This window comes from Mytilus galloprovincialis, chromosome 1 (assembly GCF_965363235.1).
Source record: "Mytilus galloprovincialis chromosome 1, xbMytGall1.hap1.1, whole genome shotgun sequence".
Classification (NCBI taxonomy): Eukaryota; Metazoa; Mollusca; class Bivalvia; order Mytilida; family Mytilidae; genus Mytilus; species Mytilus galloprovincialis.
This window is the reverse complement of record NC_134838.1, coordinates 31427252-31441874: the sequence shown is the minus strand read 5'-3', so window position 1 is coordinate 31441874 and position 14623 is coordinate 31427252. Positions and strand designations below refer to the sequence as shown.

General features: G+C 32.0%; 1 protein-coding gene across 1 annotated transcript; it reads right to left on the bottom strand.

Annotated features, from left to right (window-relative positions):
- Positions 1 to 1165: 1165 nt before the first annotated feature.
- LOC143071442 (uncharacterized) lies at positions 1166 to 12190 on the bottom strand. The gene is made up of 10 exons (XM_076245713.1): positions 9623 to 12190; positions 8817 to 9123; positions 8204 to 8412; positions 7588 to 7791; positions 6991 to 7266; positions 6316 to 6520; positions 5568 to 5662; positions 4701 to 4872; positions 3888 to 3992; positions 1166 to 2949 (listed from the first exon to the last, which is right to left on the bottom strand). The coding sequence occupies exons 1-10, from the start codon at positions 9959 to 9961 to the stop codon at positions 2339 to 2341; spliced, it is 2523 nt and encodes an 840-aa protein (XP_076101828.1). The 5' UTR covers positions 9962 to 12190; the 3' UTR covers positions 1166 to 2338.
- Positions 12191 to 14623: the final 2433 nt, after the last annotated feature.

Here is a 14623-nt window from a genome sequence, read left to right as displayed (position 1 = left end):
CTTTAAGCATCTATGTCTAATTCCACATATGTATAGTTTAATTGTAGAGTACTGTAGTTTGAGATGTTGAAAGCAATGTGTAGCAAAATATATTAATAGATCTTCTGACACTGAATGAGGCTTGCTGTCAGTAACACTTATACCATTTAACAGCAAAAATTTAAAAAAATGATTATAACCAGTCTCATATGACACTTTTGTCCCTTCAGAAATAGAAAAATTCCATAATTTACTGTTTCACTCAGTGCCACATTACTTCTGATGCACTTGGAACTATGCATGGACTCTGTTCTGCTTTTGGGGCCAGCTTGTGAAAACGGGTGATCTGTAAACGAGACAAAGCATCCGAAATTTGGTTTTTATAACCTGGAACATGTTTTGCACTAAAGTAAAAATTATATTTAGCTGCACACCAAGTCAGCTGTCTCATCAATTTCATAATTTCTAAAGTTTTTGATCTCCCCTTTTTCACAATAGCTGCAGTGGCCTCATTATCACACCAGAATAATATTCTTTTACAAGACCACTCTGGCCCCCAAAGCAGTGCTTCTACAACAATAGGATACAATTCTAAAAAAGCTATTGAAAGGTTGTTTGTCAATGACGACAATTCCAAAGGCCAGGTTGAATAAAAGAATTTTCCCTGAAAAAAGCCCCCAAATCCTATTGTTGACGCAGCGTCTGTAAATAATTCCATAGCAAAGCTACTTGTAAATTCATTTTCATGAAACATAGTAATGCCATTCCAGTTTGACAAAAAACGTAACCAAAAATCCAAGTATGTTCTACATTCTGTGCTTAAATGCACAAAGTCAGACAAATCTTTAACTGTAGTTGACAAATTAATCAAATAAGAAACAAAAGACCTTCCAGGTAAAATAACCCTGGAAGCAAAATTTAAGAGGAATTCTCTGTAAGGACCAGAATTTTAATGAGGGGGCCAGACATGCATAGTCTCAGAATTTGGTCATACTTGTATACAGAATCTATTACCACCCCACAATAACTTAAATAATAAAAAAATTCAAAGTTTCAGTACGGTTGCCATGGTAACCACTCATGCTTATTTTCATCCATTTTACATGGAACAAATACCCTTTTTTTGCCATTTTCTATAATTCAATTCTCATTAAGCATAACTGATAGGGCAGTAACAAAGAAAACATGAACTTAATAAAGTTTAATCATGACATAAATACATCTATTGGTAAATTTCGATATTTCCTTACTATAAAAAAAATATAGAAGGCCACCCCCCTTTTTCATTTTTTTGAAATGTAAAATTTTGTATGGATTTCTAAGGCTAATTTTTAAAAATGCACCAAATCAGTGATAAAGTTATTACTCTTTTTAAAGAACATTATTATTATGCTGTCCAAAATTAAAAAAAATATAGTGGGGTAAGAAGTATTTATAGTTAGACATGAACCCCAAAAAGCCCCCACCCAGTTGCAAATTTTCTGCATTTGACACATATCAAAGTAATGTTTTTTTTCATTTTCTTATATTCAATTATTAACCAAAATGTTCAAAAAGGATAGGCCAATGAGATGCTATGAAAAGTAAAAGATTGATAAGGAATTTAAGATCAATACTCTAAAGGTCAAGGTCAGAGGTCAATGTCATAGATCTGAAATATTGACATTTTTACCAAAATTTGTAGATTTCTAATGATATTCCTGACTATTGTTAATAGTATATATCTACATTGTTTATTGCTATAAAGAAAGAAATACAAATAAGACTTGCCAGATTTAAAAAATCAAGATTGAAGGTCAAGGTCAAAATACAAAAAAATATGTTAAAAAAGATTACTCCACTTCCTGATATGTTTTAACTGTTTCTTCATGTTAACCTTCAATTAATAGGTTAGCATTCAATCTGATAACTTTAAGGGCATTATATATAAGTTTTTATAAATCAAACTGGTCAAATACCAAGGTCATTTCCACAAAATTCAAGGTCAAGTGTTCAGGTGAAATTACATGATCAAATATAGAAAAATAATATTTCGTCTAGTTTTAGTCTAGTATAATAACAGATCTTCTGGAATTGTTATCTTTAATCAAGCTAGTCAGTAAATCAGAATATGTCATTTTGAGGTCAAAAAAGGTTCAAATTGCATTTGGACAACTTTAAACTATCAAGGTCAAATTTGCAAAATTCAAGTTTTTGCCTTGAAAAATGAGATGGCGTTTGGTCGTACTAGATTTAACAAAACAACATAAAAGTACATATATACATTAAAACTGAATTATATATATATATATGTGTTATTCAAAAACATGTAATACTGGATGATTGAGATTAATTCTTGGAAGAAACTGTTTGATCAAAGTTATAAAGAAACACTGTCCAAAATCTCCTGTTTAAGGCATCTTTTGTTAGTTTCCTCTTCGGCAGATCTGAAATCTTCAAGATCGGTCTTTCTGTCTTTGAGTGCCAACCTTGAAAAATAGGCTGTAATCTGCTGCCCAGTTAAATAGTCCTTCCTGGAAAATACATATTTCCCCTCTTCTTGCAGCTGTCTCATCTCATCAGCTGCTTGAAAGGGATCAACTTTTCTTCCTGATACCTTCCCAATATCAAATTTCTCCTTCATGTAATTCACTTGAGATTGACTAAAAACTGTTCTTTTCTTTTTACCCTTCAGTGCCCATCCTTTTACTGATTCTGATGTACGGCAGTCATTAAAGTTACAATCCAGTTGAACCCTTGTTCCGTGAAACAAAGAATTAACCTTTTGCCCATACATAGATTTTGCTTTATCTTGAGTTGTTTTTTCATTGTGATAATCACAATTACCAACAATGATGTGTTGCTCCAGTGCACATTGAGTTTTAAAAGCTCTAGTGCAACCATCTTTTGGGCAATCATATGGCTGATTTATGGAGTTCTTCTTTTGTTTTTTTGGATTTGGTTCAATAAGTTCTTCTTCTTGTGCCATAACTGAAATGATTATATAAACACATATTATTTTCTAACATAATTTTATAATTTTATTTCGTGTTTAAATATGATGAAATTATTACCAAAAAATAATCACAGTCAACTGCAGTAATTCTCTTACTGAGAAACATGCCAAATGTATAACCTTTACTTTTATTGTTTAGTTATGTTCTGACTCTTCCACAATGTTACATTTTTTTGCTTTAATTTTTTAGGTTGAATTTGTGTTCATCTTGTAATTAATAAATCTTTTACAAGTGCAATTTATAAACAGGTAATGTATCCTGTCCAGTACTTTATATAAAAATTTACATAACATTTCATTGAATATACGAAAATAACCATCACAGGAAGTTAACAGTGAAAAATTCAACCTTTTTTCCTGTGTACAAGCATTTAATCTCAAGCATCCAAAATATTCTTTTGAAACACCAAATACAATAATAATGGTGTTATGAAACACCAAGATTTATGTCTATGACACAGATATTTTTACTGCAATGAAATGAAGGATAGTTTCAAATGAATTTTTTGTTTACCCTTTTTAGGATGTGAAGGACTATGATTTGGTGTTATTACACATAAAGAAACACAAGAAAAATCATGCAACTTTTAGGTTTAAAAGAAAAAAAACTGAGTTGATTTGAATTGTTTTAATAAATTGTAAAAAATAAAATGAAATTTAGCTGGAAGTTAAATACTGTAAATTCAGAAATTATTGCATGCTTTTATTATTGAGATTTTTTCATTTTAGACTTATTGCAATTTTGATTTTTACAATTTTGAGAGAAAAAAAACTGTTAAATTCTTTCTAAAATATCTCTTAATTCGTGCTTAAATTATTGCGTCAACAACTCTTGCATTTTTCGCAATGATAAAAACCTCGTAACTATTTCCGAATTTAAAGTAACTGTTTATTTTCAAAACAAATGGATTACCTTCTACTTCCAACAACTGAGGAGCTGTAATTGTCCAATCAACTTTAACCAACAGATTGGTTCTTTGCTCTGTGGTTCCAATGTTGTCCCATGATATTCGCTTTCCTACAAAAAATATATACCTATTAATCACCATTTCCTATTGTCAAATTGATACAATCTCAACATGCTCAATGTATTTCAACAACTAGTTTAAACTTCAGTGACAGAAATACTGTGACAAAATTTGTGAAAATCACACATGAAAGACGACTTATATTTGAACAGTTTCTCCATAGTTATCAAGATGAAAACCAAGTAACTACTTTATTTGACATTTCTTCAAAAAGTGTAAAACAAATAGATCAAAATGTTGCACAGGCTTTATCAGAGCCATTACCAGGAGAATTACACTGATTTTGATGGACTTTTTTGTTTGTTGGTATTTTAATGCCAATATTAATCACCTTTTTGGGCTGTTTTGGGGCAGTTAGGATGAATGGATGGAGGAAGCAGGGGTGACCTGAAAATACCACTGACTTTCAATAGGGAATCCTATTTAATATATTGGTGTGTATAATGCATGATCAGAGAATGAACTAACAAACTTAGTGATGACTGGCTAGTGCATGATTACAGTAGCAATTTAGACAAATTGGTCACCAAGGTCCAAGCAGTAACTATTGACTATTTGTTTAAACATGAAAAAGTACAATAAATTAAATGTACGCCTTAACCATGTTAACCATGGCAAACAAGCAGATGATATTCTTTGAGACATAAAACTACATTTGTTAGTAATTCATAAGTCTGATTCATAATTCTGTTTATTACCTTCTCCAATTCCATATGCCTTCCAAACTGTTATTCCATCGACATCAAAAGAAAAATTATGCAATTGTGTAATTCCAGTAATTGGTTTAATCTGTGACTTCTCTGCATCCAAATTAGTTACAATGTCAACAACTCTAACCCTAAATGATCCTTTCTGTTTAACATCTATAGCCTGTAAAAAGAAGCAGAAATGAAAATTAGAATTGCTACATGCTTGTAATAACAGTGCATAGCTTCCTGGGTATGCATAATGAATACCAATTCTCTTATCATATAACTATGCATAACGTCTTGGCTGAAATTAATGCATACCAATTCTCAAATGATACTTTGTGTCCTCAGTTTATTGTTTATTGTTCGTTATGTCATCTTGATGGGGTATGCCATTTTAATTGATTTTTACTGTAGTGTACACACTTTTGATGAACTGTGTTTATATATGATCTGTTACATGTTATTCAGGGAAGGGATGAACTCAAAGTAGCAAGCAATGTTAAACCGTGCAATGTACTATTTGTGCCTGTCCCAAGTCAGATGCATTGTTATTTTGCTAATTTGTGTTGTACATTAATTAGGTTGTAATTTTTCTTAAGGTGTTCAAAAATAATTTTTCACTTATTTCAGCCCTGTACAGCATGCAATGCAGTAATGACTTTTGTTTTCTATTAAAGGTTATACAGTGACTTTATCTGGTTACATATATATCTGATGGAGATTTGTTTCATTGTTTAATCAAGACATTCAAAACACAGTATATCTTTTTTAATTGGTATACTTCTAAATTACTATGTAAACTTCTTACTCTTAATGTTTGCATATAAATTGTCGTATACTCAATTTACACTAAAGTATTTTATTCAGACTCACCTGTTTCATCTCCTCTGCAGATGTGACATCATGTCCCTCATTAATGTATCTTCTAACACATGCCTTGATATGTGAAGCCCTGCGGTCACATGGACCTGCAAAACATGTGTAAACTGTCATTAGTACATAGAATGCAATGGTTGCAAAATCAATATTCATATACATTTTGTATGTGAGAAACTACAAAAAAGAGTTTTTCTGCAAATGCAACAATCCGAATATCAGGAACAGAAGCTGAGACCTTTAAAGTTGCTTAAAATAAGTACCATTAGTCCATTATACATGTATACAATTTGGAGAATACACTAATGCAGTTGCAGGTTACAAAAAATAAGTTTTGATAATTCTTTTCCCATCTGAAGACAACAAAAAAAAAAAAAAAAACCTTCAATCAAAAGCTGACTTGTATTTATGTGCCTGTCCCAAGTCAGGAGCCTGTAATTCAGTGGTTATTGTTTGTTTAAGTGTTAAATATTTGTTTTTCGTTCAATCTTTTATATAATTAAAGCTGTCAGTTTTCTTGTTTGAGTTGTTTTACATTGTAATTTAGGGGCCTTTTATAGCTAACTATGCGGTATGTGCTTTACTCATTGTTGAAGGCCTTTCAGTTATCTATAATTGTTAATTTTTGTGTCATTTTGGTCTCTTGTCGAAAGTTGTCTCATTGGATATCATACCACATCTTCTTTTATAATATTGAAATATTTTTTTCTTTTGAAAAACCAAGTTGAAAACTATGAAATTTTACCTTTGCCATCCTGTGCTTCACTGAAGTTGTATGTTTTCAACTTATCTCCTAATTCATCTTTAAGCGCTACCATCATCATTGTGTTCTTATAACATCCTGCATTATCTGAGAAGAAGTTCACCTCATGTATGCTTGGTACTTGTTTTGTCAGATCATGGACTACATCACACAACACAGAAGCAGTAACAGAACCATCTTGAGATATCTAAAATATATCATGACAATGTTATATTACTTGTAAAAAGCCATTTGGATTAAACTTCTTAATCTGTGCTGTAAATGTAAACAATGCAGCTCAAAAATGATACAGAAATAAATAAAAAGGAAATCAGCATTCCTAATTATAGCAAAATAATTTATTGTAAATTCAGAAAGTAATTGTCTGCTGTTATTATGAATTACTGAGATGAAACATTTTTTGCAATAATTTATGAATTTACAGAAATTGAAATAGATTACAAAATTTATTTCAAAGGTTTGATATTGAAGTTGAATAAAAGTTAGCCTAACTTATATGCAAAGAACATTTTCCAATTACCAAAAGATTTCTGAAAGCTAATAAATTATCTGAAGAAATTTCCATCTTTTCCAAAAGCTGAAAACTTGAAAAAATAGATAATTATATCCCTTAATAGTTTTGTACTTTAAGAAAAACAAGCAATATCTTTTTATTACCTGGGATGAAAAAATGTGTACATGTGTAATTGTCTTTAGTTCTTCCCCTTGTTTGTATAAAGTTACTGAAATATGCCAGTTGATTCCACGTTTGGCGAACCAGTCACTCTGACCTTCTCTAAACTTGCGTGGTAGAAATTTCATTGCCCAGTCACATGTGATAAGTGCTTGATTTTCATTTAAATTCTTCAGTAGATCTTGTTTTGCACCTTCTTGATTCCTAGCTCTCATAGCATGACTTTTCCAATCTTTTATAGCTTCTACAGCATTTTCAACCTGAAAAAGTAAGTTATGGTAAGAAAAGTAGTTAATTCCTAATTAACACACAGTCTTTCTTTTTAAATACAATACAGCAACCTAAGCCCTTACATACATGTATACTATCAATCTCAAAGCAATTCACTGAAGTCATTTCATGTCTATCAAGGGGGTTACTGCATTTTTATGATGGCAATTTGGAGAAAAAGAGTTTTTAAATAATGTTTTGTACTTAAATGTAATGGTTTGGACCACAGTATTGGATAATTAGCTAAGACAATTTAAAATTTCTTTGTATACTTCTCTATTTAGTTAAGGAAATAAGGTGATAAAAATTACCTGGAATACAATGGAATCTTTATTGTCCCATGTACCATTCTGTGTAAGAGTACTTATTTCAGCTAAAAAGTCTGCCAAGTCAATACACTGTTCACAGCAGTGTTTATGCTGGGTGTTACAACTTTGGGAGAAGCACTTTTCACTATCACTTAGAGCAAACACTTGGCAATGATCTGGAACAGCATTCTCTCTTTGGATATGTACCTTTTAATTTAAAAAAAATCTAAACCATTAGAAAGATTTGTCCCAAACTTAAGAAATAATAAGGATTAACAGATCTATACATCCAGAAAAAAAAATACAAAAAAATAAAACACAGTGAACATCATGATAATGAAAACAGGAGTCTCCATTGCTCAACTGAACAATTTGTTGGTTAAAATTCATAGTTATTTTCAGTGAACTTGGATATTTGTTATTTTTCAAAGAAGTACTTCCATTCAGCATTGTTCAAATGTGCCTTATGGTATCAATATATATATAGCGTGTGTGGTGACAATTACAGCTAGCTCAAGCTGTAGTTCACTCATTGACAAGCTAACAATGTCACATTCAATTTGTTTAATTATAATGTTTCCTATAACATGATTTAGACTATCAATATGTTTTCAAATACCTTGAAATCTGATTTGATATATCGCTTCCCATTTAGCAATTTGGATTTCAGTTCTTTCTTCTTTTCACTGGATATGCAGAGTTTTTCTATAATGGTTTCAAGATCTTGAAATGCCTTTCCACCCTCTGCAATGTAATAGTCAAGACCCTCAACACATTTCCTTACTGAGGCAGCACAGTCATTAAGGATCTTATACATTGTGCTTCTTCCTGCAATTACAAATCTATAGTTGATTATACACATATAAATTTCAATTTGATAACACACCAATTTTTTTATTGTCATTATGAATAAAATCAATATATTAATGACTACAACATTCTTATTTCCTGAGAAAAATCTATTTTATGTGTGCAATGTCTTTTTCAAATTAACAAACAATAGCTGTCAAGGTGTCCCATGTTTCTTGTATATTATATCAACCCGAATACTAGATTACTATGTACATGCATATGGAATTGTATCTGATTCATGACTCTCAATTTCTTCTCAAAACCCTTTATTATAAATTTGGTAACAGCTGTATCTGTGTCAATTATTAAAAATTTCATCAGTGGGCTCAAATCAAAATAGTTATAAGTTTAAAAGTGTTTATCTATTTTTATAAACTTACCTAAATGACCAACATTTTCTGAATCACAGAACTGAATGAATTGATTAATTAGAGATGAAGGTGCAAGGCTTCGAATTAAATTTGGCACAGCAACTATCTCTCCAGTCGAAAGCTTCATAGTCTTCATACCAAAAGGCAGATCTTTAACAACATCTGAACTGATAATAAAATCTATAAAGTGTTCCAACTCTGCTATGTCTATCTTGTTTCTCGTTAGTCTTTCTTTGGACACAGGGAGGCCACAGCCTACTTCATCACTGTGCAGTTTGGCAGCATAAAATCGGTACTTTGTCAGATCGGGTATCATCTAAAAAATAAATAAAAATTGAAAAGATATAAATCAACATAAATACTATCAATACAAATAAATATCTGGAAAATTTGGACATATATGTATTGTATTTAAAGCTTTGCCATCGTTAAAAGTAGAATTTACTCTTGCAATTTCAGTTTACCAAGCGAAGTGTAGAGAAGCTAGGTAAACCTTTATTTGTGTCAATAAAATTATGTTTTTCTAAGGCCATGGCTTTAAACACAATACAGTTATCTCCATTATAATGCAATATATTCAAATAAAATGTAAAATATTTTGGCTCATTTCTGGGCCTTTTATAGCTGGTGACTATGTGATATGGGCTATGCTCATTGTTGAAGGCTGTACAGTGACGTATAGTTGATAATTTATGTGTCCTTTTTGTCTCTTGATGAGAGTTATATATTTCATTGGCAACCATACCACACCTTCTTTTTAATATTATATATATATATATATGACATATACAACTTGCAAATAAGATACAACATACCTCTCTGACCTCTTGAAAGCTGTAATTTCTGGATAAAACTGAAAGAATTTGCCTTCTTAATGACCATGTTTCTGCTGAAATATATATGTCCTTTAATATAAGTGCTGTTTGATCAGGTGTAGAGGACTTTTCTGGTTTATGTGCTGAAAACACAGATTTGAACAACAAATCTCCCTCACCAGGGCAGATAGTTTCACAAACAGCTGACAAACACTGTAGTGCTTTTGACAGGCATCTCTGCTTGGTTTTATCTGTAGATGATGATAATGTCCCAATAGCTGTAAAAGTTCTCTTTTTGTACAAGATGATTTGTGGAGTATTTTGCGAATCAAATTGCATATCCTTTGCACCTTATTATCAGGTAATCTGGTTTCCATTTCTTGTGAGTCTAGTATGATACCCAAATATTTTAAACAAGTAGTAGGCCCAACTGTTTTATGACTAGCAATGGGAATGTTAAGCCGTTTAAATATTGTCATCATAATTGCCATTGTCCTCTCTCCATCTTCGTTGGGATGGTCAATTGTTAGGAAATCATCTAATAAATGCAGGATATGCTGTACCTTATAGTTTTTCTCAGCAATATAACACACTGCTTGGGAGACTGTCAAAAATTTTAGGACTTGAACGGCATCCAAAGGTGAGTCTAACATAAAAATAATACATAGATTTCCACTTAAAACAGAACAGTGGCCACTGTGTAGGTTTGTAAGGACAAATTTTAAATGCATCGGATATGTCGTACTTTGAAAGACTTGCATTTCTTCCACATTTTGAAATGATGCGGATAGCATCATCTATTTTCACATAAGACATAGAACAATCACTTTTGTCTATCATATCATTAACACTCAAACATTCATCATTGTGTGGCGATGACAAATCTAAAATTAATCTTTTCTTATCTGAATATTTCCCTGTTGCTACCCCTAGAGGGCTTACTCTAAAACGAGGAAAGGACTATGTTGAAATGGCCCATACACAAAACCTTTTTCGCATTCTTTCTTAATCAAATCTGAAACAACTGTAGATTGCGACCTAGCTGAGTAATTATTTTTACATACTTTTGTATCCCATGTATCGTATTTTACCATAGAATCGAAACCATTTCTTAATCCATTTATCAAATATGATCTGAAATTTATATCTGGGTGATTCTGCAGCTCATGCTCAAGTTTTTCTATGTTGATAGGAGTTGATGCTTTCATCGAATAATCTTCCAAAGGTATATGTAGTCATGATTTATTATCAGGTTTAGTCTGAGTAACATCTTTGCTACTAGTGTTATTTTTGTAGGTTTGTGAATATTTTTGAGGTACATGATAAAATTTATGGATCTGAATCAAATCTGCTTCATATGCATCCAGCTCTTCGCGTCTTTCGGGATATGCCACACACATGATTCGTTTATATTTTCCAAAGGCCTGAATAAAATCTTGTATATTCAGGTTCCTGTTAAGACGAGGGTCAGGCTTACTTGATAAATTAATCTTTATTTCATCAGCAGTGATATTATGTGCTTGAGGGTTTTCGTAATTTGATATTAGTAATGTAGTAAGATTAATATCCTTACCCCCAATAATATTCCTTTGAATATGCGGCGACACAATATCAACGTTAGTGAAAGAATCCGATCGCACTCCATTTCTTGTTGAATCCATTTTGGCACTGGTATGGTGAGAAAATGGCAAGGCACTTGTCGACGGACTAAAGCTGAAGTTCTTTGTGTTGTACCAGAAACTGGTATAAGCAGGACATCGGAAGCGTTCCGCTGTTCGTACCAATTAGCTAGATCGGTCAATGAATCGGTGTTGATCTAATGTGGGAAACGGATGGTTGCATGCTTGCCATACACTGTGTAAACGTGTTTACCATTGTTGATGTAAACAAAGCGGCCATATTGTTTACATTGGAGTCCGCACGTACGTCGTTTCCGGTTACACTTTCCATGAGCGTTGATCTTGATGGGGCCGAACTTCATTCATCTGTGGGCGGGTCTTCAAGTACTGCTCTTGGTTGCCTAATATGGTCGTCCGCTGCGACGGTTGCACCTTCTCGAATTTCGTTGGTGCATAGGCGCTCCTTGTTATCTAGATACAGTTGTTTAAGTACTGTTTTAGACCAACTTTTTGGAATGTTAATTCCTAACTTCCGTAATTCGTCCCGAAATCTTGCACCTGTCCAATTTTCTGGATTTTCCATATCCCATTGCGAGCTTTGTGTAGCATTTCCTTCGTTGTTATATGGATGTTGTCTGTTACGTGAACGACGGTTGCGTCTGGTTGAAGAAGCCATGTTATTTACTAAAGTTTTTTATAGCCGTTAAATCACGAAACTGTTGAATAAAACTGATTATAGTTCTCAAATTTCGGGAAATAGTAGTCCAAAGTTGAATATATTTACTAAAGTTTTTATAGCCGTAAAATCACGAAACTGTTGAATAAAAACTGATTCAAGTTCTCAAATTTCGGGAAATAGTAGTCCAATGTTGAATATCAAGAAGTGATTGGAAAAACGAATTTTAACTGCAATGAATATTATGTCCGAGATCACTAATTTACGATGAGGTTTTTAAGAGTTGTCTAAAGTCGTGTATAAAATACCTTGTGTCTCCAAGGCAGGAGATGAAGATAAAGTTATATAAATCCGATTTCCAGTCCAGACAATCTTCCACAATAAAGTCTCAAGTTTAAACAGCAGAAAATGAAATTGAAAACTTATTCCTATAGAGTAAACGTCCTTTGTATTCAACAGACAAATCAAAAGTGAAAAGCTGGCAGCCTGCAATTGTAATCTGAGAACCTAATCCCTGATATCAGACAGACCAAATTAGACATGACCTTTGACCTTATAATGGAATCGACTGCCCCATCTCATGGAAGAAACCATCCCGTCTGAATAAACAACACTTATACTCTGCATAAGTTACAACTGTTTACTGCATTCTGCTTTTGCTGCTTTAGTTTAAGCTTTATTTTTGTGAAAGCATGTTGCTTGATATGTTTATTTGCTTGCTGCATATTATGCTTATGATTTATTTATTCATCTATCTGGTTGTTACTCATGCATGACGTGTAGTAGTAAAGTTTTGTATAATGTGTGTATTGTCCATATTTTACATGTATTTTTTGTCTAACATTCTCTGTACAGTTATAAGTAAGTTAATAATGCCCTTTAGGGGCTTGTAAAATTTGCACATTCACTATAAGGGTCGTTTTCAAAAAATGTCGAATTTTCAGTACACCCATGCTAACTTTTTTATTTCTAATGAAAATTTCAGTTGTAATGGTTTAAATGAAAGCTTGTCGGATTTGTGATTCAGAACATTAATAATAAACACACCTTACATCTATTTTGATAAGATTAAACTGCATTTAAGAGCCATTTTGGGGGTATTTGTCTGCGTACAGTGTCAGAAAAACACATTTCAAATGATTTTTTTGCGATTTTCTGATCGCCTTGATATCTGCAAAAGGGACTTTTTAAGAACGTTTAATATTACTCTAACGAAAAATCGTAGCTTCTATATCATTGTATGTAACATATTATCTACAAACTAAATTGAATCTGCGTACAGGAGGTTCATGTCTTTCCTGTTACCGCTACTTAAATCAGCCGTGAAATTATTCTCCCTATGAATATTGAATCAGTCAGTGTTGATCTCAAAAGTGCAAAGTAATCTTTACATTTAAAACGCCTCGTTTCTTGAACGACAGTGTAGAGAAAAGAAATTTCAAGACATTTAGTGAAAAAAATATAGCGTACTTTTTTTCATGTCTATGCTGTTACCACCAATTTTGATTAAATACACCAACAGTATACTTGTAAAAAGTGCAATAACGTGTTGGAAACCAAATTCACAATAGAAAAACATAATCACTTCACCAAAGGGAGTAGTCATTTCACAACAGCAATCAAAAACGAAGAAATTTGTCTATCCTGTTATGTCTATCCTGTTACTATGGTTGCTATGGTTACAGTAACAGGATAGACAATTGTAGACAAAAACGTCGTTAATTTTTTTATCTTATCATATAGGTGCAAAACGAATGAAATATTTCGTTGTTTGAAGTCATCTTAAGGTTATAACGTATTAATCTTCCCAATTAAGCATTCGCAGGTGCAATACTGATATCGGTAACAGGATAGACAAAAAGGTAACAGGATAGACTTTTATATAGTAATATATCAGAAACGTACGTTCCTGTTACCAATGAAATATAGAGAAAAGTAAACTACCTTATGAGGGATTTACTTGATGTTGGGTTTATTTGAAAGGTTGAAAAAATGCCGAACAATATAAATTGCTATCTTAGACTTGCATTACTGGTGATAATTTTTACAACCTTTGAAAACCAATTTTTAGAGGCATTTTTCAGTACAACCTGTTAAATTGGCAAATAATCTATTATATTACAGAATGAATATATATAGAAGTTTATTCTCTTGAAAACCATCTAATTGTCTACGTAAAACAAGCTTAACATTTTATCTAAACCTTTTCTTAATAACCCAAAATTTCTTTTGAAAATGGTAACAGGATAGACAAAATAATGTACCACCGATCAAAAAATGTTTCAACATATTTTTGTATGACATCATTAAGATTGCATCTTTTAATATGTTGTTCTTAAAGTACTGTTTGTTTTGATTTGCTTATGTAGAGGGTTGTTTGAATAAGTAACTTTTAATAATATTTTCAATTTCAAAATTCGACATTTTTTGAAAATGACCCATAAAATGAATTTTGTACTATGACATGTTACACCCACAATATTAGGGATTCAAGGGAATTGTATACATTTAATTAATTTTGGTTATAGAGTTTTCTACAGTTTATGAGGAGAAAATGATTTATTTGAAGATCTGTTATCAACATTCTTACTATACCAGGACCATAATTATTACTCAATGAATTTAAACAACTTAATCGCGGTCTTGCAAATTTGGTTACTACTTATAATCACCCGGAAGGGGGATTAAAAAGGGAGGGAATTCAAA

Excerpts from the sequence above, each read along its gene's own strand:
- LOC143071442 (XM_076245713.1), bottom strand. The coding sequence starts at position 9,961 with ATGCAATTTGATTCGCAAAATACTCCACAAATCATCTTGTACAAAAAG. Across the intron at positions 9,124-9,622 it reads GCTTTCAAGAGGTCAGAGAG|ATGATACCCGATCTGACAAA; the intron begins GTATGTTGTATC and ends TTTATTTTTTAG. Across the intron at positions 7,267-7,587 it reads AAGATTCCATTGTATTCCAG|GTTGAAAATGCTGTAGAAGC; the intron begins GTAATTTTTATC and ends TTACTTTTTCAG.